At 57.2% G+C, this 23,759-nt stretch overlaps 2 protein-coding genes, 2 long non-coding RNA genes and 1 pseudogene across 23 annotated transcripts; 3 read left to right on the plus strand and 2 right to left on the minus strand.

Moving 5' to 3' along the window:
- Positions 1-313: 313 nt before the first annotated feature.
- LOC144577222 (alpha-mannosidase 2C1-like) lies at positions 314-4,478 on the plus strand (annotated as a pseudogene).
- Positions 4,479-9,005: 4,527 nt separating this feature from the next.
- LOC144577309 (uncharacterized) lies at positions 9,006-9,438 on the plus strand. Its single transcript, XR_013520841.1, has 2 exons — positions 9,006-9,121; positions 9,198-9,438. It is a non-coding gene; the product is annotated as an uncharacterized LOC144577309 (long non-coding RNA).
- A 526-nt stretch (positions 9,439-9,964) lies between these two features.
- On the minus strand, positions 9,965-17,650 carry LOC144577303 (endonuclease 8-like 1). Of its 4 annotated transcripts, XM_078333754.1 has the most exons (9): positions 17,530-17,650; positions 16,397-16,503; positions 15,634-16,089; positions 12,865-12,984; positions 12,709-12,772; positions 12,400-12,499; positions 10,750-10,809; positions 10,403-10,568; positions 9,965-10,258 (listed from the first exon to the last, which is right to left on the minus strand). In XM_078333754.1, the coding sequence occupies exons 2-7, from the start codon at positions 16,501-16,503 to the stop codon at positions 10,796-10,798; spliced, it is 861 nt and encodes a 286-aa protein (XP_078189880.1). In that variant the 5' UTR covers positions 17,530-17,650; the 3' UTR covers positions 9,965-10,258; positions 10,403-10,568; positions 10,750-10,795. The 4 variants fall into 4 exon arrangements, with proteins under 4 accessions (XP_078189880.1, XP_078189877.1, XP_078189878.1 ...); XM_078333751.1 differs by lacking the exons at positions 9,965-10,258; positions 10,403-10,568; positions 10,750-10,809 and having other exon boundaries at positions 11,911-12,499; XM_078333752.1 differs by lacking the exons at positions 9,965-10,258; positions 10,403-10,568; positions 10,750-10,809; positions 16,397-16,503 and having other exon boundaries at positions 11,911-12,499.
- Positions 15,538-22,012, minus strand: LOC100397647 (COMM domain-containing protein 4). 17 transcript variants are annotated; one of them, XR_013520836.1, is made up of 10 exons: positions 21,856-21,977; positions 21,264-21,357; positions 19,480-19,551; positions 19,193-19,258; positions 18,989-19,028; positions 18,532-18,651; positions 18,269-18,349; positions 17,734-17,910; positions 17,530-17,646; positions 15,538-16,089 (listed from the first exon to the last, which is right to left on the minus strand). XR_013520836.1 is itself a non-coding variant. In XM_078333776.1 (9 exons), exons 2-9 carry the CDS (start codon positions 21,312-21,314, stop codon positions 17,606-17,608), a joined length of 648 nt encoding a protein of 215 aa, XP_078189902.1. In that variant the 5' UTR covers positions 21,315-21,357; positions 21,967-22,012; the 3' UTR covers positions 17,341-17,605. The 17 variants fall into 17 exon arrangements, 16 of the variants coding, with proteins under 16 accessions (XP_078189902.1, XP_078189901.1, XP_054096500.2 ...); XM_078333776.1 differs by lacking the exon at positions 15,538-16,089 and having other exon boundaries at positions 17,341-17,646; positions 21,967-22,012; XM_078333775.1 differs by lacking the exon at positions 15,538-16,089 and having other exon boundaries at positions 17,341-17,646.
- Positions 16,607-23,173, plus strand: LOC144577305 (uncharacterized). Its single transcript, XR_013520838.1, has 3 exons — positions 16,607-16,810; positions 17,179-17,274; positions 23,045-23,173. It is a non-coding gene; the product is annotated as an uncharacterized LOC144577305 (long non-coding RNA).
- Positions 23,174-23,759: the final 586 nt, after the last annotated feature.

The following is a 23,759-nucleotide window of genomic DNA, read 5'->3' on the forward strand; positions in this document are numbered from 1 at the left end:
CAGTTCATCTCTCAGACGCAGGAAGGCACAGCACACTCAGGAGAGCTAGGGAGCCCCGGTCTGAAGCTGGAGACAGTCCTGTCCCGAGATCCCGAGACTCAGCAGACCTGACCTGCCCTGGACATCACATATTGAGAGAGAAGACAAAGCCCTGCCTGAGGGCTGCAGTCTGAGGAGAAAATTCCCTGCTCTGAGAGACGCATCTGAGGAGGGAGATGCAGCCCAGCCCTCGGCGTCTCAGCAAAACTCACCTGTTCTGAGATCCCTTGTCTGAAAGCGGAAACACAGCTTTGTCCTGGGAGGGACCACAGACATGGCGCTGCCCCAAGGGGCCAATCTGAGCAGGGAGGTGGAGTCCTCTGAGATCCCTCAACTGAAAGTAATATGGCTCCGTCATGGGCAGCCCAGCCCTGAGAATCTCAGGAAAAGAAGTTGGCCCTGTCTGAGAGAGAAACACGGCTGGCCCTGGAAGCTCCTATCTGAGGGGACATGGCCCTATTCTTTAGAGCCCCTAGACTGCCAGCAGGCTCATGATGCACCCTGGTGTCACATACAAAGACTCCCAGCAGGCCAGGCTCCAGGGCTCACACCTCTAATCTCAGCACTTTGGGAGGCCAAGGCGGACTGATCACCTGAGGTCAGGAGTTCAAGACCAGCCTGGCCAACATGGCGAAACCCTGTCTCTAGTAAAAAACAAAACTTAGCCAGGCATGGTAGTGGGTGCCTGTAATCCCAGCTATTCCGGAGGCTGAGGCAGGAGATTCACTTGAAACAGGGAGGCAGAGTTTGCAGTGAGCCGAGACCACAAGCAGGCATTGCCATACTTTGCCCCTCTAAGCTGCAGCAGGGCCCAGGTCCCTGAGGAAATTTCAGGACAGATCTGAGGTGGCTCCATGGTCACCAGATGATCACTGCCCCATCTGACTCACCGTGGTCTGGAGACGGCCTGAGCTGCTCACGCACACCTGGCCAATCTTTAACTGGTTGGCCTGGAGTTTCCCACTTGCCAGAGCCAAGGTAGAAGGAATTAGAGACTTTGCTCTACTGTTTGTCATTCCTGCCCCCTACAGCAGGCAGGAGGCACATGGGGTCAGCCTTTTCTGTTTCTTCCCAGGAGGCCATGGACACACGTCATCTCAGGCTGTTCTCTTAACAACCACAGGAGATGGACACTGATATACCCACTTTAGAGATGAGAAGCCTGAGGCTCAGGAAGCACAAGGAGGACCCGGGTGGTGGAGGGACTCAGGACTGCGCCATTTACCCTCTGCCACCTCCAGGGTCTCTTCCCTGCCCATGTCTCTTCTGAGTCAGGACTGTCTGGCTGGAACAGGACAGCTTGGAAATGCAACATGACTAAGGAAAGGCATGGAGAGTTGGAAAGAGCTCTTGGCCAGAGGGCTAGGAGAACTGCGCCCGGGTTCCAAGTGTGGGTGACCTTGGGCAAGCCCCACCCATCTTCAGCCTCCTCTGAGGTCTTCTCCAGCACCATTCGCCTGAAGCTCGGGCCTCTGACAATGCCCCCTGCTCTGCCAGCCTTGCTTAATAAGGCTGTGGGCAAATCCAGTGAGGCTCTGGCAAACCGTGAAGTGCAGTGCACCCAGGGAGGGTGATTTTTGGCTAAGATGATGGAATGGAAGATGGTGGAATGGTGGGAAAAGCCTTAAGATGGGAATCCCATCTCCACTTCACAGGGAAAATCAAGAGACTTCTCTAGTCCTCCTTGTCTGTCCAGTTCAGAGCCTCAGCTCCCTTGCTCTCAAGCATCTACCACCAACCAGATACCAAATTTTTTTTTTATACCTTAGCACAGGTCTATTTTTTTTTTAAGAGACGGGGGTCTCCCTCTGTCACTCAGGCTGGAGTACAGTGGTGAATCGTAGCTCACTGCAGCCTCGGACTCTGGGACTCAAGCAATATTCTCCTGCCTCAGTCTCCTGCCACTGTACCGAGCTCGTTCAGCTCCTTGAGAGAGGAGTTTGATTGGCTCAGCTCATCTTTTTCAGCCAGGCCACACAAGTCAGAGGTCACAGTCAGTCAGGGTCCCCTTGGAGCAGTGTTTACTGCCACAGCCAACAGGGTCAGGGTCACAGCATCCTGGCTACCTCAGCCCAGGGCCCCTGCACACCCCTCCTTACACCCCCACTGCAAAGAAAATCACCCATGGGTTGGGCACGCCTCTAATCTCAGTACTTTGGGAGGCGGAGGCAGGCAGATCACCTGAGGTTGGGAGTTTGTGACCAGCCTGACCAACATGGAGAAACCTTGTCTCTACTAAAAACACAAAATTAGCCAGGCTCGGTGGTGGTGCATGCCTGTAATCCCAGCTATTGGGGAGGCTGAGACAGGAGAATTGCTTGAACCCGTGAGGCAGAGGTTGCAGTGAGCCGAGATCATACCATTACACTCTAGCCTGGGCAACAAGAGTGATAGATATTGGAGGTAGGATTACAGAGACGGGTGATCACAGAATCAGCAGGCAGTGTTGGTGTGATGTTGGTGGGGAGTCTGGGGTGCTGGAGAGCACAGAAGAGGTGCTTACTCCAGCTGGGTTGGGGGGATTCCAGAGGCTTCCTGGACAAGCTTGCAGTGTTTGAGTTTGATGGGGAATCCACGTTTTTAACAGGCTCCTGAAGGTATTGATTCTGATGTAGCTGAAGTTTTGGGATCACAGAACAAGGGCTTTCTCTGCTGGGCCAACATGTAGGGTAGGGTGTGAGAGGTTTTGGGCTGGTAAAGAAGGAACTGCAGCCTGGGGGTCAGGAGAGCCTACAGCACCTCTGGCAGGACAGCTGGCTCCATTCTGGGAGCTGTGCCCCTGTTCCCAGGTATCCGTCAAGTGTGTGTAGGGGCAGGGTAGTCCCTGCTTCCTCTTGTAGGATCCTCTTGGGGGTATCTAATCCCCCAAGAGGACTGAGGCTATTCCGGGCCCTGGAGCCTCCATTTCCTGACCTGTGTCATTGGTCTTATAGCACTGCCGGCCTCCTTTCCCCAGCCCCTCCTCCCACCTCGCTGGAGTGAAGTGACCATTCAGGAAGGACACCAGGGGGCCCTTCATGGTGAAGGGCCTGGGATGGGAGTGGGGCTAGGTGACCCTCTGGATTCCAAGCCTGGGCCTGTTCAGCCTTACCGCTCCCTCCACCCTCCACCCCCTCCCCATCTAGCCTGGCTTTGGCCCTTCAAGGAGACCGTGAGGAAATGTGCCCAGAGCTGTGTGACCGCCCTGCAGCTCATGGAGCAGAACCCTGAGTTCATCTTTGCCTTCTCCCAGGTCAGAGGGACAGCTGCAAGAGGCAGGGGAGGCACGTACCCCTCCCTGGAGCTCCACAGGCCCCGAGGGCTTCCCAGGCCTGGGGGCAGGGCTGCTCCTCACCCTCAGCCACTCACTGGGTCCCAGATGCTTGGCCCTGGGTGGGGCCCTCGTCCCTCTGTGCCCAGCTCCCCTCAACCTGCCCACAGGTGCAGCAGCTGGAGTGGGTGAACAGCCACTACCCCGGTCTGTACTCCCGCCTCCAGGAGTTTGCCTCCCGTGGGCAGTTTGTGCCCATGGAGGGGTACCTGGGTGGAGATGGTAAGTGCACTGGGTGTCCTTCAGCCTTGAACCATGTGACGATGGCCTTCCCTCAGGTGGCCCCAGCCCTCCTGCTTTGCTGGTGACTCTGCAGGCCACTCAGTTCCCCTCTAGGGCAGGCTGGCTCATTAGTCCCTGGGATGTCACAGCCCTGGAGGTTGCATGGCCTAGTCCCGGGCACCCCCTGAGGCAGATGGCCAGTCAGGCCTGAAGGACGGGCACTTTCTGAGGTCTGGCTGGAGCTGGCGTGTCAGAGCAGCCCTGGCTTCTCCTGCAGGGTTGGGTTGGCCTGAGTGCCCGCTGCTCCCCACCTGGTGCTGACCTGTGTTGCCTCCCACTTCCTTCACTCCAGGACGGGAACCTGCCCAGTGGAGAGGCCATGGTGAGGCAGTTTTTGCAGGGCCAGAACTTCTTTCTGCAGGAATTTGGGAAGATGTGCTCTGAGGTAGGCCGAGAGCTATTGCAGCAGGCCGTGGGCAAATGGGTCTGGCGTGCGGCTGGAAGTGCTGAGGGCTGGGGCCGAGGGGAGGCCGCTGGGAGCCCCGGTTCCTGTACTCCAGGACCTTCTTCCCCACAGTTCTGGCTGCCGGACACCTTCGGCTACTCAGCACAGCTCCCCCAAATAATGTGTAGCATAATCTGTAGCATCAGGTGCTTTCTCACCCAGAAATTGAGCTGGAATTTGGTGAACTGCTTCCCGGTGAGCAGGCAGGCCCCTGGGGGGTCAGGGTCAGAGTGGGCCTCAGACCCACATTGCCCATTTGCCTCTTTTCCTTTTTGAGGAGTTCCAGAGAGGCCACCAAACCCTCCCCCACAGACAGCAGGTCACACAGCAGGTAGGGGCAGGACTGAGTTTGGAGATTGCGCCTCTGCCTCAGCCCTGACTCTGGCCGCTCCACCCTGCCTCTGTTTCCCTGCCGGTAGCACCATACCTTTTTTTGGGAGGGACTGGATGGCTCCCATGTACTGGTCCACTTTTCACCTGGCGACTCATATGGGATTCAGGGCAATGAGGAGGTGAGGGGACGCCTAGGGTGCTGGGGTGGGGGCAGGCTGGAGAGGGCTGGCTTGCTCCAGGCTGACCCATGCCAGCCTGCCCTCACCTGTTCAGGTGCTGAAGACCGTGGCCAACAACCGGGACAAGGGGCGGGCCAACCACAGTGCCTTTCTCTTCGGCTTTGGGGATGGGGGTGGCGGCCCTACTCAGACCATGCTGGACCGCCTGAAGCGCCTGAGCAATATGGACGGGCTGCCCAGGTCAGGCCAGGCCTTGGCTGCCATTCAGCCCCATCCTGGGCCCTTGCCAGGAGCCCTGCCTTCCCTCAGACATGGGGCCCACCCCTCCTCTGGACCTTGTCCTGTTCCAATCCTAGACCATGGGCTCCTCCAAACTTCCACCCTGAGGTTGGGGGGAAGCTGAAGGTGGTAAGGGCTCCAGCCCACCAGAGAGAGAAGCTCTCCTACAGCATCCAGGGCTGGCATTGTGTGGACGGGGAGCTTTCTGGAGTGGCTCCCGTGTGTAGGGGCTGGATCCTTTTTCTGCTCTGGGGTGGAAGAAGGGGTAGCCATGTGGTCTCCAAGGCTGGGACACCCAGGCTCGTGGTCTACTCAGGGTGCAGCTCTCTTCTCCAAGGCAGCTCTTTTCAGCGCTGGAGAGCGGCTTCGGGCAGCTGTGCACGTGGGTCGGGGAGCTCTTCCTGGAGCTGCACAATGCCACCTACACCACCCACGCCCAGGTCAGGGACTGGCTGCAGGGCCATGCAGGGAGGGTGTGGCCTTGATCTGCAGAGGGTCAGAGAAGGCAGCAGGGGACAGAGCCCAGGCCAGACCTAGGAGAAGAGGTTCATGTTCCAGGAAGTTTGGAGGAGAGAAGTCCAAGAGCTGGGTTGGCCACAGAAGCATGGAGGAGGCAGCGTCTCTAAAGAAAGAGGGGTTTGGGCTTCAGGGAAGAGACGGAAAGCATTTGAGGCAGGTCACCTGCCAGAGGCCTTCTTCATGAGGCCCCTGGGGAGTCCCCAGGGATTCTGAGCATGGGAGGGCTTTGGAAGGTGTCCTGGGACCCTTAGGCAGGCTCCAGACTGATCTTCCCATCCCAGGCTCAGATCAAGAAGGGGAACCAGGAATGTGAGCGGATCCTGCACAATGAGCTGCTCAGCAGCCTGGCCCTGGCCCGCAGTGCCCAGTTCCTATACCCAGCAGCCCAGCTGCAGCGCCTCTGGAGGTCAGCCCGGTGCTGCCCCTGCCGCCCACCTGACTGCTCACAGCAGACACTTCTGTAGCTGCCCCGCCCAGCCTTTCCATCCCTGCCTTTGGCCCCTGCAGGCTCCTGCTTCTGAATCAGTTCCATGATGTGGTGACCGGAAGCTGCATCCAGATGGTGGCAGAGGATGCCATGCGCCACTACGGTTAGGCTCACTCCTGCCCACTCTCTCCAACCCCAGGGCTGAGACTGGAGTGTCTCCTCTGTGGGATACTCATGGGCCCATTCCAGACCTGTTGCCCACCCATGACCAGCCAGTCTCTCCTCAGACATTCGTTCCCGTGGCAATACACTGCTCAGCAATGCAGCCACAGGCTTATGTGCCGGGGAGCCAGGTCCCGAGGGCCTCTTCATCGTCAACACCCTGGCCTGGAAGCTCACCGAAGTAATGGCCCTGCCCAAGCCGGGTGGGGCCCACAGCCTAGGTACGAGCTGAGGGGAAGGGGTACTACTGTGGCAGGAAGGGTGGATGTGACAGATCAGGCCTGGGATACCCCTGGGGGTCTGTGCCCTGGGTGCCCCAGATTGGAGAGTAGCAGCACATCCTCCACCACCCCACCCCTACCTGTGTAAGCTTTCCAGAAGGTCAGGGAGGCTGCACTGATGCCCAGGCCTCACCCCTAGCTCTGGTGACAGTGCCCAGCATGGGCTATGCTCCTGTTCCTGCCCCCACCTCGCCGCAGCCCCTGCTTTCCCAGATGCCTGTGTCTGTAGTGCGAGAGGTGAGTCCTGCATGCCCTGGGGGCAGGAGCGGTGCTGGGATGCCTTCTAACCCAACCGGGGTCCTGAGTTCCTCTTCCTGGAGAAACTGGTGAGGCGGGGCTGGGGCTGGGGCTGGGGCGGGAGGACTTTTGGTATGGGAAGCCCCTACAAACTCAGCCTCAAGGCCTCCTCTTGCAAAGACTGATGGCTCCGTGACTCTGGACAATGGCATCATCCAAGTGAGGATGGACCCGACTGGCCGCCTGACGTCCTTGGTCCTGGTGGCCTCTGGCAGGTGCCAACTCCTCACTGCCCTTTCCCAGTGCCTGGCAAACAGATCCCAGCCTGTTTCCTCTCTCCCATGGCCACAACACTGCCCACAGCAACCCACCAGTGGGTCTGGGCTGGAGCCCACACATGGGGCAAGGCAGGCTGGGCAGTAGTCCCCTGTCTGCTGGGTCTGCTCACTCCACCCTACCCCACCAAGCACAGCTGGAGGGAACGAAGTCAGATGGTTGTAAGCACCAATCCCATGTCCTTCCAGGGAGGCCATCGCTGAGTGGCCGTGGGGAACCAGTTTGTGCTGTTTGATGACATCCCCTTGTACTGGGATTTGTGGGACGTCATGGACTACCACCTGGAGACACGTTACGGGCTGGGCAGCACGTGGGGATGGTGGAGGTGTGGGGAGCACAGGCTGCTCTGGCTCAGTGTGTCCACCCTTCCCATAAGAAGCCTGTGCTGGGCCAGCCAGGGACCCTGTCAGTAGGCACCGAGGGCGGCCTGTGGGGCAGCGCCAGGTTCTTGCTACAGATCAGCCCCAATAGTCGGCTTAGCCAGGAGGTCGTGCTGGACATTGGCTGCCCCTATGTCTGTTTCCACACTGAGGTAGCAGGGGGGTAAGGGGCTGGCTGTTTTCCCCAAGCATGCTTGGTAAGGAGGGAGCAGCCCCCGGCTTTGGTGTGTCTCTTCCTTCCCTTACTCCCACCCTCCATCCCGCTCCCAGGTACACTGGCATGAGGCCCACAAGTTCCTGAAGGTGGAGTTCCCGGCTGGTGTGCGGAGTTCCCAGGCCACCTATGAGATCCAGTTCAGGCACCTGCAGCAGCCCACCCACTACAACACCTCTTGGGACTGGGCTCGATTTGAGGTCTGACATGGCAGGGTGGGGGTGGCCTTGGACTCCTCCCTGGCTGGGGAGGAAGAGGATAATCAACATTTGCCGATTCCTAACATGTGCATTGTACTAAACACTTTACATTGGCTGGGTGCGGTGGCTCACGCCTGTAATGCCAAGGGAGGCCAAGGCAGGCAGATCACCTGAGGTCGGGAGTTCAAGACCAGCCTGGCCAACATGGAGAAACCCTGTCCCTATTTCAAGCAAAAATTAGCCAGGTGTGGCACATGCCTGTTATCCCAGGTACCTGGAATGCTGAGGCAGGAGAATCACTTGAACTCGGGAGGCAGAGGTTGCAGTGAGCAGAGATTGTACCACTGCACTCCAGCCCGGGCAACAGACTGAGACCCTGTCTCAAAAAACAACCAAAAACACTTAACATTTAATTTGATACTCATGATCACTTGGTGAGGTGAGTACTATTATTTATTCCCATTTCGCAGATAAGGAAACTGAGGCTTAGGCAGATATGGTGACATGCCCAGGGCCCCCTAGAGTGGGAGCTGGAGTTGAGTTGTGTGGTTCTAGAGCTTGCACCCCACCAAGTGACAGGAGCTCTGGAGTCTGGGAGCAAAAGGAGAGGCGCAGGGCCAGCACGTGTGTCTCGGATCTGCCCTCAGGTGTGGGCCCAGCGCTGGATGGATCTGTCAGAGCACGGCTTCGGGCTGGCCCTCCTCAACGACTGCAAGTACGGCGTGTCGGTGCGAGGCAGCATCCTCAGCCTCTCACTGTGAGTGGGGTACCCACCAGGCCTGGGAGCTGGTAGGGGACATGGGTCTTCCCGGCCGCAATTCCACCAGCTTCAGCCTGACCCCTACCGGCCCTCCTCACCCCAGCTTGCGGGCACCTAAAGCCCCAGACGCTACCGCTGACATGGGGCGCCACGAGTACACCTATGCGCTGATGCCGCACAAGTGTGAGTGCCGGGCATGGTGGGGCCTTCCTGCAGCCCTAGGCACCTCTCTGCTCTTCTCTGAGCACAAACCCCAGCAGCCTGGCTCCCTGCCCTCCTAGGGACATGGGAGGGAAACCCCCATTCTCCACCAGCATCACTTCCTGGTCATATCCCAGGTTCTTTCCAGGATGCTGGCGTTATCAGGGCTGCCTACAGCCTCAGCTTCCCCCTGTTGGCTCTGCCGGTCCCGTGCCGAGCGCCCGCCACCTCCTGGAGTGCCTTTTCCCTGTCTTCACCCGCTGTCGTATTGGAGACGGTCAAGCAGGCAAGGGGTGGGACATGTCGGGGGTGGGGTCCCGGACTGGGCGCCCCCTCGGCCTCGCCCACCAGCCGTGTCCCTCTGCAGGCTGAGAGCAGTCCCCAGAGCCGCTCGCTGGTCCTGAGGTTGTAGGAGTCCCACGGCAGCCACGCGGACTGCTGGCTGCACCTGTCACTGCCAGTTCAGGAGGCCATCCTGTGAGTGGTGCCATGAGGTGGGGGTGGGGGTAGGTCCTGCCCTGGCAGAGCCCTCATGGCCCCTCCCATTCTCCAGCTGCGACCTCTTGGAGCGACCAGACCCTGCTGGCCACTTGCCCCTTTGGGACAACCGCCTGAAGCTCACCATTTCTCCTTTCCATGTGCTGTCCCTGTTGCTCGTGCTCCAGCCTCTGCCACACTGAGTCCCTGGGGCTGGGGTCTTTTTTGTGGAAGGCTTTGGGGACTCCTAATTTCTGCTTCCCCAGCCTAAAACAGGGATCAGTCTCTTCTTGTGGAATAAATTCTTGGATGAGAAACCTGCTGGTAGCCACTGCCCGCTCCTTTTAGGGCCCATCCTCAGGCTTTGGGTGGGGGTGGGAAGTCTGGGGTGGGTTGGTTTTCGGTGGGTAGGGGCAAGGTCCTAAGGTACCTGTGTGTGGAAGGTCTGGGTTGCAGCCCCCACAAGAGACACTGGGGACCCTGAGTGACCAAAAGCCAATGAAGAGACCATGCATGGAGAAGCTCCTCCCCTGTGCCTGCAGGCAGAGGGCCCGGGGCTGGGGAGCAGCTGGATGGCGGGTTCTGCCTGGCTCCTGTCAGAATGGGAGAGCATCCCTGGACCCTGGAGAATCTGGAGTGGAGGAGCTGTGGCTCCCAGGCTGCCTGGGGCCAGACACCACCTCTGAGGGGCTGTCTCTGCAGAGGCACACTGTCCTCTGACAGCCAGAGCCTTGAGGACTAGCATGAGGGCTGTCTGCCCTGTGAGGAGGTAGGTTTTCTGTCCCCAGGCCCGGACAGCAGGCCTTCCTACCTGGCCAGCTCAGACCAAGAGGTGCCAAGAAGTTCACATTTATCAGTTTATTAAAAATACAGCATTTTTCACATGAGCTTGAGGGATGGGGAAGGTGGGGTGCAGTTAAAAACATCACAGCTGTCCCGGGAGCAGCCGTCGGGCATTTGCACCTTTTAAGAATTCAGATACTGCCCACTCCTGAGAATTCAGACAGACCCCAGATTCAGGGCAAGGCAACAAGAAAGTGCGGGTGCAAACAAGGAGACCCTCCTGCTAAGAGGCTGAGGTCCCCTCCAGTTCCAAGGATGGGGTGTGAGCCTTGGCCTTCCGAGGTCTGCGCTGGCCTGGGGGAAGAAGAGGTGGGATGGTCAGCTCAGACTCCGGGGCTTCCCTGACAGCCTCTCTCCCAGCTTCGTTCACGGGCTCCTAGGCTGCCGTCCCATCCTCTCCTGTAGAGCTGGCTGCTGGGGATGCTGAGGAAAGCCTACCAGAGGCTGCCTGTCGTCCCTTCCTCCTCCCCTTCTTGGGGATTTTGGGAGCCTCTGGGTCCTGCTGGAAGCTGGTCGCCTCAAGCCGCTGGGTTGCAGTTCTCTCAGGAAGGTCTCTCTTTGCCCTTCGTGTCCTGGAAGGGGCCTTGCTTGGAGGTGGACGGTCCTGGATGGAGGAGGCACGGGTCCCTAAGGGGTTCTGCAGAGGTTGGTTAGGACTCGCCACTCCCCCACCCTCTTAGGGTAAGGCAGCTGCCTGGGGGGTGAAGCCAGGGGGAGGAGGAGGTGGGACGGGGGCAGCCAGGGCAGGAGTACAAGGGAGGAGGCGGCGGAGCAGGCAGCCATACCTCCACTCCGTCCTCAGGACAGCTGTGTGGCCTTGGATTTCTTTTTTCAGGACTCGCCCCCTGCAGGACACTGATGTTGGAGTTGGAGGGTCCTGTCCTGCCCCGGGGGGGACTCCCAGGGTTGCAGGGAGATAGGGTAGAGAAGGGTGTTGTAACCCTAAGTCCTTTCTGCTCTCAGCCTATTACATTAGGAGTAGCTTACCTTTGGGTGCCAAGGGTCCAGGATCCCCCTAAAGTGGGACGGGGATAATTCAGCCTGCATTGGCTCAGGGGCAGTATTCCTGGGAGAGGCAGGACTCACAAACACCCTTCCAGATCAGTGTAGCTTCTGCCCTAGGAAGCCTCTAGGACCTCCCCCATGTCAGAGTCCACATCAGCAAGCTGCCCTGCCCTTAGCTACTTTGACTGGCTGCGAACCTGGGACGCAAGGGAGGGGAGTGGCATGACCCTCAGGAACTGTGTGGTCCTTCTCTAGACAGGCCCCAAGCATCTCCACCCCAGTTCTTGTGACCCCAGGTTTCATTTCCACCCATCAGCCTCGTGGGGTCTCTTTGCCTGTGTGAACAGTGCCCAACCTGGAACCAGATAGTGCGGCCATGCCGGTCCTGCAGGGAGCTCATGCCCGGCATGCCATAGCACGGGAGCCAGGCGCAAAAAGGGGCAAAGTCCCTCTCCCCGCTCTCTGACCCGTAGCCTTTGCCCCCTGTGGGACAAAGGAACAGGCAGAGATCAGAGGGCAGACGGGTTGGGAGAAGCAGGGAGGCTGGTTAGACCTGGCCTAGACCTCAGCTACACAAGCTGATGGACTGAGTCAGGGGCCAAACTCCCTCTGGTGATGTGACCTCAGCTGGTGTCTTCCCACTCAGCCATGACTTTCCCATCCTGGAAGGGGGTTAAGGATCCTTGTCCTGGCCCTACGCAGTGACTCACACCTGGAATCCCAACACTTTGGGAAGCTGAGGTGGGAGGATCCCTTGGGGCCAGGAGTTCAATACAAGCCTTGGCAACATAGGGAGACTGTGTCTCTACAACTTTTTTTAAAAATTGGCCTAGTGTGGTGGTGTGGGCCTGTAGGCTGAGCCACTTAGAGGCAGAGGTGGGAGGATCACTTGAGGCCAGTGCAGGCAACATGGTGAGATTCTATCTCTACCAAAAATGTGTGTGTGTGTGTGTGTGTGTGTGTGTGTGTGTGTGTGTGTGTGTGTGTGAATATATAAAAGAATCCTTGTCCTGTCTGTCTCATGGGTTGAGGAAACACATTTTTTTTTTCTCAGACGGAGTTTTCGCTCATTGCCTAGGCTGGAGTGCAATGGCCTGATCTCAGCTCACTGCAACCTCTGCCTCCCGGGTCATGCCTAGCTAATTTTTTGCATTTTTGGTAGAGACGGGGTTTTACCATGTTGGCCAGGCTGGTCTTGAACTCCTGACCACAGATGATCCCACCCACCTCAGCCTCCCAAAGTGCTGGGATTACAGGCATGAGCCACCGCACCCAGCCAGGAAACACTATTGACAAGTGAGGCCTAGTCCACTGAGTAATAGCTAGGGCTACAAACGTCCAAGCCAGTGAATCAGGCCCGAAGAGGGACACCTGCCCCAGGGTTACACAATAATTTGCTCCAGCAGAGGTCATTCCATCTTTGGCCTCACCCAGCTGGACCACTTCCTTGGGCACTGAGTGGCACAGCTCCAGCAGGTCAGGGTTCTGCAGCTTGGCCTTGATCTTCTGGCTCAGGGTCAGCTCCAGGCTCTGAGGAAGGGGCAGGGGCAGGACCTGTCTGTCAACGGGGTCGTGTAAAGGCAGCTGACCTTCCCTCTGAGCTTGGCAGGACCTTGGGCCATTCATCCCCTCCCCATCCCCGTTGTTGAACTAAGCTGGGGACACCTGACCCCACTTATCCGCTAGGCAGCCCGCGTGGACACCAGTGTGGCAGCACGTGCTCCATCCCTCGGGCTCACCGGCCTGGGCTGCTGCAGGGCCTCCAGGACCGAGCGGGCCTTCTCAAAGGGAGGGATCTTCAGCCTGGAGTGGCGGTGGGGGAAAGCCATGCTAGACAATGGGGAATGTGGACACACCTGGCCCACCCGTCCCCATGCCCATGCCTGCTTGCTGACCGGTACAGTATCTCCGCCCACAGATAGTTGCCAATGCCATTGAAGAACCTCTGCTCCAGGAGGGCCTCGCAGATGGGCCGGTCAAAGGCCTTGTCTGATAGGTTTCGTAGCACATTCTCCCTGGAGGGATACAGTCTGGGTGCATAAGAGGACGGCAAGAAGGGCTCAGAGAACTTGTTTCTGGGTACAAGGGGAAGGAAGCTGGGAGTTCCAGAGTTTCCTCTGCTCCCTGCCTTGGTTTTCCTGCTAATTGGGAACATATGGGATTAAAATTCATTGTGAAAGGATGGCTGGGTGAGGTGGCCCACACCTGTAATCCCAACATTTTGGGAGTCCGAGGCTGGCACATCACTTGAGGTCAGAAAGGCAGCCTGGCCAACATGGGGAAACCCTATCTCTACTAAAAATACAAAATTAGCTGGGCATGGTGGGAGGTACCTGTAATCCCACCTACTTGGGAGGCTGAGTCAGATCACTGGAACCCGGGAGGCAGAGGTTGCAGTGAGCCAAGATTGCATGATTGCACTCCAGCCTGGGCAATAGTGAGACTCCATCTCAAAAAATAAAAACAAAAATAAATTCATTGTGAAAGGCGAAAAATGCTGATCAAAAGTAACGCGAGGCTGCTGTGGTGGCTCACACCTGTAATTCCAGCACTTTGGGAAGCTGAAGCAGGAGGATCCCTGGAGACCAGGGGACCAGCTTAGGCCACAAGGAAGGCCACATCGATACCAAAAATTTAACAAAGTAGCCAGGGGCTGAGTGATGTGTCCTGGTGGTCCCAACTACTCAGGAGGTTGAGGTGGGAGAATCACCTGAGACCTGGAGGTTGAGACCACAGTGAGCTGTGATGGTGCCACTGCATTGCAGCCTGGGCAACAGAGGGAGATCCTGTCTTAAAAAAAAAAAGCAGCATGCGGTTGTATATGAGGTTGTGTGTTTATCACTGCAGACTCCTCAGGACATGAGAACTTTGTCCACAGCACCTCATGTCTGCAGTCTGGAGCTCCCTGTATAGGACTGGTGGTGGGTGAGACTACATGTGGGTTTGCCATTGGTAGGGTCCACTCTTCTCAGGATCCTGGATGTTCTCTGGCTCTGAGCAGCAGATAGGTGAGGTACCAGTGAGGGCCCTAGAACCGCCGCCCCACCTCCAAGGGCCGTGGGTCTCCTCCCCACCATGAAGAGGATGCACATCTTGTTTCTTTGAGAGAAAGGGTCATGGCAAGACTGACTGACTGATGGGTGTGATGGGTGGGCCAGAAGACAGAGTCCTGCGGTGAAGGTACAAGGGTTTCCTGGGAGGTGCCCTGATTCCTGAGGGAAGCCAGTCACCACACACCCCAGCGGAAGCACTAAGGAAACAGTGCAAATGCTCTCACTGTTTGAGAGAAACGTCAGTTAACTTGTGGCATGACTCCCCAGGAAGGCAGAGGTGGGAGGAATCCAGGACCAAAGACTGAGGTTTCCCTGGAGATGTGCGTGGGGTCTGGGGAGGCCAGGAGTCCACTGCCTTCAAAGGCGTCGGAGACATCCCCGAACCATCCCACAGGCATCCGTGTCTCCTAAGGGCTAACTAACAGCGCCACGTCCCCCAGAAAGGGAGAAGTCCACTCCGGGCCTCTGCGTCTCTTACCAGTTGAATGCTCTTCCTCTGGCTGGCTCATTCTCATCAGTCAGGCCTCAGCTCACCTCCCTAGAGTGGCCACTGCCAGTACAGCCCCACCCTCGCCCAAGTCATCCTCCACCTCCTTCACCTGTAGGGTTTTCCTCAGGCATGCATCTGCCCGTTTCTCATTCCCCTACCCTATCTGAACATCAGTTCTGTGGGAGCAGGGACCACATTCATCTTGTTCACTGCTGTACCCCGAGCCCTTAGAACAAGGCCTGTCATGAAGCAGACTCATATATGTTTCCTCTTCAGAGGAAAGAAGCTGTCAACACTGCACCATCTGAGGTGACCTGCATCACATCCCAGGTGGGGCTGTGACACCCTCCTGCAGGCAGGGAAGAGGCACAGAGGAGACCACAGGACACAGACCAGTGGGCAGGCAGGATGTGGGAGACCACAAACCCAAGGTGGAAACGTGTCATGAGGCAGTCCCCTCCCCACCCCCTTGAAACAATTCTGCTCAGCCTCTTATGTTAAAGCCCCTCCACCTTCTCAGCCTCCTGGGAGCCCTGAGAGGTACTGTGGCATTGAGGGTGGGAGCCCCAGCTTCTCTGACACTACCTGGCCACCTGTCCTCAGGGCAGTGCCGACCTATCCTCCGCTTGGCTTTCCTCTCTCCTTCCCCATCACTTAGTTTTTGAGACAGAGTTGTTGGAGTACAGCGGTGCTATCCCGGCTCACTGGGACCTCCACGTCCCTGGCTCAAGCGATTCTCCTGCCTCAGCCTCCTGAGTAGCTGGGATTACAGGCAAATGCCACCATGCCTGGCTAATTGTTGTATTTTAGTAGACACAGTATTTCACCATGTTGCCCAGGCTGGTCTCCACCTCCTGACCTTAAGTGATCCACCTGCCTCAGCCTCCCAAAGTGCTGCGATTACAGACGTGAGCCGCCACACCTAGCCCCCAATTAGTTTTGAGTTTCCTTATCCACTGGCTCGGGGAGCTGACCCAGGACAGGGACACTGTCTTGATCTACAGATAAGGGGATTGAGGCCGAGAAGCAGCAGACACTTGCCCTTCATTGGCCAACAAGGCAGTAACAGAGCCAGGTGTGGAGCCCGTGACTATGCTCATCACACCTGGTGCTGGCCCTACCTGAACTGCTCGTACTCCTGCAAGACGCAGGGCCCGCGGCCCGGCTGCCACTTGCCCCCAAGATCCCAGTGGCCAACCCGGCGGATGTCCACGAAACACAGGGCGAGCCGGGGGCTGGGCAGAGCCGTGTAAAAGCTCGGGTGGGCGTGGCGTAGCAGCTCCCCGCGGGGAACCAGCTGGAAGGAGCCAGACATGCCCAAGCGGAAGACCAGGGCCAGCGGCTCCTGGGGGCACTGGGCCCCAGGAAGGGGGCTGAGAGTCAGGCGCAGCTCCTTGTCACGTACGGAAGCCGAGATGCCGTAGGCGCTGCTCTCAAAGGGCACCTCGGGGTTGCAGCTGACGGGGGACTTCTCCACGCAGCCCCCGAACACCAGCACCCTGCAGGCCTCGTTCACGAACTGGCTGGCCAGGTGCAGCTCCGGGCCCTCGGGCATCCTGAGGGAGGGTGGCGGAGTCCTGTCGGGGAGGAAGGCAGCAGGATGAGCCCGGCATGGACCTTGTGAGGTAGCGGCGGTCAGCCCCATTTTTAGAGGAGAACTCGGAGGGTCGGAGGGGCACGCGGCCAGCTGCGGCTGGCGGGGAAGTGCGGGCCTGGCCACCGCCCCCAGTCCCCTCCCGGGACAAGAGCCTGGAAAGCCCAGGGCACTGGGAGCCGGGCGGCTAACCGCTTCCTTCCGTGAGCTTTCGGCACGTTTAGAGGAAGGTTCCAACCCGTGCGTGGCCGCGGCTCCCGCCCTGCTTCCTCCGGGTTCCCCTCACTCACTGGCTCTTCTCATCTCCGCCTTGGCCCCCCGCTGTCCCTCTGTCCCGGACACTTAAGGGAGCCTCCCCTCCGCACTCGCTGTCGCTTTCTCCAGGCCCTCCCACCATCTGAAAGGGCCTTAGGGTCGTGTGGCCACCCCTCCCTGCGCCCCCACCCCACCAAGGACACGCCGGATCTGTCGGCACAGGACGGAGGGAGAGCGCGCAGCCCGGCCTGGCGCGGGGGAGCTGTCGGATCGGACGCTCGGCCGCAGCGAGCCCGGGGCCTGCCCCACGGGCCGAACACCCCCGCGGCCACCCCCGGGCCAGGACGAAGTGGGGCTGCTACGGTGCGCTGGAGCCACCCCCGCGGCTCCGCACAAGGAGAGCGGGCACCAGGAAGGTCTCCCGGAGCTCTAGCCCGGTCCCGGCGCAGGTTAAGGACCCGGGGCAGCGTCTACTGCCTGGGGTGGGGGTATCCACTCCTGACCTTCGCCCTAACTGCTTTGCCTCTGTTGCCGGGCAGTTCCGCATGGGACGCGAAGGTGTGCCTCCAGTGGAAGGGGGCACTTAGCCATGGGAGATGCCGTTACCTCGCTGTCCCCGCACCTGGGCGCCGACCTGGGCCTGGGGCCCTCAGGGCTTGTTTTGAGGGAGAACTTAAGGCTCCAGATTCCTAGTTTTGGGGAGGAGCGGTGCTCTAGGGCCCGCCCTCCCCATGCTCCCGCTGAGACCTCGTCCTCGGTTATTCCTGGCTCCTCTTCTCACATTTGGGAGCCAGAACCCTGATTTTCCTCTCAACAGACAAGCAGATGCATTTCGCTGCTCAGTCTGCCTCACCTGTGGCCTGCCTCGATCAGCAACTGACAAAAGAAAATGAGTGATGGACCAAGGAGGCCGGTAGGTCACTTTCGTTTCTCTCACAAAAGCCCTTGATCTGAACCCAAACAGAAACCCCTGTACACATTCCTTTTGCTTCTGTTTATTTTTCCTGCTTACGAAAACGGCCAGCAACTGCCTTTCAAGGGAAGGGAAGGTAATGTTGGGAAAGGTCCTCACGAGCCCTAAGCTGAGCTCTCAAGAGAGAAGTGAGGCTACTGGGGATCTGGGAGGCCAGAGCCCAGCTAGGGCCCCAGTTTCCTAGAAGCCAGGCACCTCCTGAAGAGCAGTGCAGACGGCATGACTCCGTATAGGTAAGGCGGCTCCACACAGGCCTGTAACTCCCTTCTCCTCAGCCCAGGGAGCTCATCAGGGTCTGGGCCTGCTTCAGCTCTGCAGAAGGAAGAGGTGGGCAGGTGGGAGGCAGTCAGGCAGGATCTGGGAGGAACCCTTAACCCTCCAGGAGTAGCTGAGCCTCACCTGCCAGGAGGACCTGGAACTTGTCTGCTGAGAGGGACATGGCAACAGGCTGGGCTGGGGTACCTGGGGCAGCTGCCACCTCCAGGCGCAGGTGCACCATAGGCTCTTCCACAGACTGCAGCAGGCTGGAGCTCAGGGTGTAGTCTACCCGCCAGCCCACACCTGCCAACCTATTTGCTGGGAGACGAGGTGGGTGGCTCTCAGGATCAAAGGCAGGAAAGCCAGTGGCCCTCAGCCCACACCCTGGCTCAGCCCTCAACCCTGCAAGGCTGTGTGGCCTCGAAGAAGCTCCCATCTCCCTGACCCAAGCTCAGAACAGGGCAGGTGCCCAACAGTCAGGAGTCTGGATCACGTACAGCAGACCTCAATGGCAAGAAACCTTAGCTGGAGTCAAGAGAACCAGGGCCAGGCCCCAGCTCTGCGGCTGCTCAGTACGTCACCTTGGTTAAGTCGTCTCCCTGGAGCTAGCACTTTGCATGCTGCATGCCCCTTCGAGAATGAGCCTGGAGTCTACCCTGGCTGGCCTCATACTTACTGCGGAGGCTGCAGACCCGCAAGTGCTTCTGCAAGGGAATTTGCTTCTCCTCGTAACAGCGGCACAGGCTGGCCGCGTGCTCTGCAGGTGGAATGGAGGAGCTCTGGAGGTAGCAGGTGGGGGCTGGGCTTGGGCTGCTCAGAGGCAGGTCTCAGGCTCCTGGCCCAAAAAGGGCAGGGTACAGCTCAGGGTCACAGGGCCTGGTCCGCTCTCTAGCAGCCCTCGGCCCACAGGCTGCCCAGCTGCCCACCCACAACCCGTACCTTTGGGCAGCCCCAGCTGCTGCAGTTCACTGGACAAGGATTCGCCATCAACACTGTGCTTGGCCGCACTGGAGAGGATGAAGCTCAGCACTGCCACTGTGGCCTTCACATCGCCTGACTCTGAGGGACCCGTGGGAGAGGCAGGGGGTGTCACTGTGGCCCCAGCCACCTCCCTATTGCCCTATTATCTTCAGCTCAAAGCCCCCAGGCCTCCTGAGCCACAGGCACTGCTACTACTGCCCCATGAGAAGCTGGTGGTGGGGAGTGTGCGGGGTCGGGTTGGGAGTGTGGGGGGTGTCAGGTTGGGATTGTCGACGTCTTTCTTTCCCTCATGCTCTTCCACTAGGGAAGGTAGGTTAAGGACACTGCTGGGAGAGATGGGTGGGCCCCTCTGTACCAGGCACCATGCCAAGTTCCCAGGATTGCCGAGGACCTGTGGACTCAGCAGGGTACTCACCAAACTTGGTGTCAGCCGTGAGCTTCAGGATCTTCTCATACTATGGGGAAAGAGATCCTATAAGGAACAGACAGGCTGGAAAGGATGGAAGATGCCCAGAGAGGCTGAGAGGATGGGTCACCCGTCTCCCCGGGCCTGGTGAAGAGCTTGAGGGCAGTGCAGGTCATAAGGTCGTGGGCAATAGGGAGCTGGGTCTTTACTCACATCAGTCCCCTGTCCCAGCAGCTCCTTTAGTACCTGGCTGCAGAGCAGCCGCAACTTCACAGAGGACTGGAAGGGAAGTCCTCTTATCAGCCAGGCTGTCATACCTCACCCCACCTTCCTAGGCACTGGCTCAGAGCAGGCCAGCCGCTGATCAGTATCACAAGGCATTGTAGCACAGGCTGAGAGCGCTGAGGTCCTAACCCCAGAGAAACCTCACCATCCTCTACACCCACAATCCCCAGCCCCAACGCCCCTCCTCCACCCAGAGTAGACCCTGTGCACTCAACCATCTTGGCCAGCGTGCTGATCTCTGCCAGGACCCAGTCGGGACAGTCCAGATCGCCACAGAACCGGAACCTCTGCAAGGGAGGGAGGCAGGTCATCAGGCTGGAGGGAGGGCTGAGGTGTGGCCAGGATCCGTGTGTGTCTCCCACAGTGCTGCCCAGCACAGACCCCTGGTCCCTGTCACAGATGAATACCCTCTGGCCACTTGTTCTCCCCTATCACCAGGCTGTTCAGTAAACTCTGCCTGACCCGCTTTGCCACCAAACCCTGCTGAGGTCTATTGCAGGCATTTATCTGCTCAGCGAACATCAACTGAGTGCCTTCTCTGTGCTAGTTCCCACTCTAAGGGCTGGGGGTACAGCAGGGGATAAAACAGAGTCCTGGGCCTCACAGACACGAGGGACCTCTCTCCCCTCTTCCCCAGACCCACCCAGCTCCAGCCACTCCAGCTTCCCTGCTGCTGCTCAGGGACACCAGCCTTGCTCTGCCTCCATGCCTGCTACACTCTGTGTGGCTTGCTATCCTTTATTTCATCCCAGCCTCTGCTCAAGTGACACATCATCAGACAAGCCCTTCTTAAACAAACAAACAAACAAAAAAACACGCTCATGGCTGTAATCCCAGCACTTTGGGAGGCTGAGGCAGGTGGATCACCTGAGGTCAAGAGTTCGAGAACAGCCTGCACAACATGACAAAACCCTGTCTCTACTAAAAATACAAAGATTAGCCAGGTATGGTGGTGCGTGCCTGTAATCCCAGCTACTAAGGGGAATGAGGCAAAAGGATTGCTTGAACCCGGGAGGTGGAGTTGCAGTGAGCTGAGATCCTGCCACTGCATTCCAGCCTGGGCAACAAAGCTTGACTCTGTCTCAAAAGAAAAAAAAATTTTTTTTAATTAGCCAGGCATAGTGATGCATGCCTGTGGTCCCAGCTACTCAGGAGGCTGAGGCAGGAGAATCGCTTGAACCCAGGAGGTGGAGGCTACAGTGAGCCGAGATCAGCCAGTGCACGCCAGTCTGGGCAACAAGAACGAAACTCCGAATCAGGAAAAAAAAAGAAAGAAAGAAAAACGGAGTCTCTCTCTCTCTCTGTTGCCCAGGATGTAGAGCAATGGCATTATCTCGGTTCCCAGCAACTTCTGCCTCCCAGATTCAAGCGATTCTCCTGCCTCAGGCTTCTGAGTACCTGGGACTACCGGCATGCACCACCACCCCTGGCTAATTTTTTATTTTTCATATGGAGTTTCACTCTTCTTGCCCAGGGTGGAATGCAATGGCTCTATCTCAGTTCACTGCAACCTCTACTTCCTGGGTTCAAGCGATTCTCCTACCTCAGCCTCCCGAGTAGCTGAGATTACCAGCATGAGTCACTGCACCCAGCTAATTTTGTATTTTTAGTAGAGACAGGGTTTCACCACGTTGGCCATGCTGGTCTCGAACTCCTGACCTGATGTGATCTACCCTCCTCAGCCTCGCAAAGTGCTGGGATGACAGGTGTGAGCCACCGCACCTGGGAAGACTGGCCCTTCTTGATCATACTTCCTAAAATAGCCCCTCACACAAGGAAATTTTGGGGCCAGTCGATATGCTCATTATTTTGATTGTGGTGACCCAAGAGCCAGGAAGATTTGGTCTTTACTTGTCCAGCCTCATCTTTCACTAACCTCCAGATGATACTCTCCCAGCTATATGACATGCATTCATTGCTGGGGAGCCATGCTCTCTCTCAGACCTAAGTCTCTGCACATGCTGTTCCCTGTCTGAAGACACACGCCTCACACCCTTACCTCCCAACCCCTGGGACAGAAACTGTACTTCAGCCAGCCAGCTCCTGCCATCCCCCTTTAAGGTTGAAGTCATCCTCAGGAAGCCGCCTTAACCCTACACACAAGGCGCAGTTAGGTCTCTGTCCCTAGAGCCTTAACTATGACTGCCAATTCCCTCGGCAGCTGAGGTCCTCCCAGTGCCCAGCACACTGCATGGTATAGACGCGGCGCTCAGAACGTACGGGTGGGTGGGTGGATGGATGGATGAGTCTCAACCCAAGTACTACTACTTTCTGGCTCTGGAAGGAGCGGAGCGGCTTCCCAACAGTATGGAAGAGGGAGCCTGATTCTAAGCACGCTCCTGTCCAAGTCCCACAGCAGGGGTGGGGAAGTGGGCGTCCTTGGAAGGTCCTCTTGGGGCTGCGGAAGACCTGAAAGGACTCCAGCTCCAGACAAGCCCCAGTTCCTGCCCCGGGAGGCAGGGGCCCTCCCGTCCGCCAGGGAGGCAAGGGGACTCTAAGCCGCCGGCCGCGCTGTCTTACTCGCCCGCGTCGCGGGAACCGGCGGCCGCGGACTTTTCTCTACCAGACTCGCAGTCCTCACGCCCGCACACCCTGTGTTTGCGGAGAGGCCAGTGGAGACAACCTCCCCCGTTTCCGGAGCCACCGGCGCCCCCTCATTCCCGCTCCAGCAGCCCAGGCCTCGCTTCACCCCGGTGCCTCACCATCGCGCCAGGAAGCCCGCCCCGGGTAATTCCTTTTTCCGCTCGCGCCGGGTCAGCTGATTCCACGGTCACTTGACTTGGAGTCACGGCCTCTGGGTGGGCGGGGCCTGCTCGAGTGTGGCTGGGAGCGGACCGCCGCCCCCTGGAGGTGGCGAGGGCGAACTGCTGCGTCTCCTCCGTCTCCCAGAACCCTTCCCGGGAAAAAACCGGCGCTAACCGGCAGTTTAACAGAGGTCCGAATGCAGGCATTAGGAGAGACCGCGGAAGTTATTTCATTTAACTTAAGCGGGTAGGATCCCGGGAGCTAGGGTTCCAGGTCATTGCCATGTTTTCCACTATTAAGCAAATGCCTTTATGCACAGCTGCGGGCTGTGGCAAAAGACGTATTTTGAAAATTTAAAATATACACATACAGAAAACTGTATATATTATAAATGTAAAGCTTTATTAGTTTTCATAAACTGTAGACCTCACATAACCAGCACCCAGATTAGGAAATAACCAGATATCTTCTTCAAGTGCGTGTGTATTTTATTTCATTTTGATGAATCCTCTAAGCGCCCAGGGAAAAGGGCTGTCATCATTTACATGCTCAGGAAAACTCCCTACGACTTCGACATCAATAGAAGCTTATCTTAATGTTTGCCCATGGGATGGGGAAAAGAATCGGTTGCTTAGATTGCAGCGGTAGTCTGCTTAAGGGTGACTTTGAGCAAATGAGTAGTCTACAAAAAGTTAACTTTCCGACATTGATTTGAAGAGGCAAAAACAAAAAGACAAAACAACAAAAATACATTAGAGACTAGCCTAATAACCAAAGAAGAAATCGAATACGGTCGTCGCTTAACAACCTCAAGATATTGGTTCCAGGACCCCAGAGATACCAAAATTCACAGATGCTCGAGTCCCTGATATAATGTGGCATAGTACTTGCATATAACCTATACACATCGTTCTGTAGACTTTAAATCATCTCTAGATTGCGATAATGCCTAATGCAAGGTACACGGTTTGTAAATAGCTGTTAAAAAGTATTTTGAAATTTTTGGGTTTTTTTTTTATTGTTTTACTTTTTCAGAATATTTTTGATGCACAGTTGGTTAAATCCAAGGATCCAGAACCTGAGGATACAGAGGGCTGACTGCAGTTTGTGCTTACTCCTCAATTCCATGCCTATCCCATGCACCAGGTGCAGCTGGCTTTATTGTTTCAGGCTTTGAAGCTTTCAAAAGACAGAGCCCATGACAATTAAACTTCTCTATAAAATACAAAGAAATGGAGAATGTCCCAATTCATGGTAAAAATGAGTTCATTTCTGAAGAGTTCTTTTACAAATCAAAAACACTAGCCTGTTGAAAACAACAGTATGTTAAGTTACTATATCACGTCAAAGAAAAATTTTAAGAACATAAGGCCTGTAATCATAGCACTTTGGGAGGCCAAGGCCAGTGAATCACTTGAGCCCAAAAGTTCTAGACCAGCTTGGGCAACATAGGGAGTCCCCAGTGTCTACAAAACATTAGCCACTTGTGCTGGTGCATACCCATCGTCCCAGCTACCTAAGAGGCTGAGGTGAGAGGATCTCTTGAGCGTGGGGGATGGAGGCTGCAGTGAGCCATGATGGCGCCACTGTACAGCAACCTGGGTGACATAATGAGACCAAAAAAAAAAAAAAAAAAAAAAAAGTCTGGGTTCAGTGGCTCATGCCTGTAATCCTAGCACTTTGGGTGGCCAAGGCAGGCAGATCACCTGAGATCAGGAGTTCTAGACCAGCCTGGCCAACATGGCAAAAC

Source organism: Callithrix jacchus, chromosome 8 (genome assembly GCF_049354715.1).
Source record: "Callithrix jacchus isolate 240 chromosome 8, calJac240_pri, whole genome shotgun sequence".
Taxonomy (NCBI): Eukaryota; Metazoa; Chordata; class Mammalia; order Primates; family Cebidae; genus Callithrix; species Callithrix jacchus.

Coding starts and splice junctions, on each gene's coding strand:
- LOC144577303 (XM_078333751.1), bottom strand. CDS start 16,503: ATGGTGGGAGGGCCTGGAGAAAGCGACAGCGAGTGCGGAGGGGAGGCT. Junction 16,090..16,396: donor GGCGGAGATGAGAAGAGCCA/GTGAGTGAGGGG, acceptor CCTCCCCGACAG/GACTCCGCCACCCTCCCTCA. Junction 12,985..15,633: donor CAGGAGTACGAGCAGTTCAG/GTAGGGCCAGCA, acceptor GTATCCCTCCAG/GGAGAATGTGCTACGAAACC.
- LOC100397647 (XM_078333776.1), bottom strand. CDS start 21,314: ATGGCAGGAGCTGGCTGGCTGAAGTACAGTTTCTGTCCCAGGGGTTGG. Junction 19,029..19,192: donor TGCTGGGACAGGGGACTGAT/GTGAGTAAAGAC, acceptor CTTTCCCCATAG/TATGAGAAGATCCTGAAGCT. Junction 18,652..18,988: donor CACGGCTGACACCAAGTTTG/GTGAGTACCCTG, acceptor CGGGTCCCTCAG/AGTCAGGCGATGTGAAGGCC.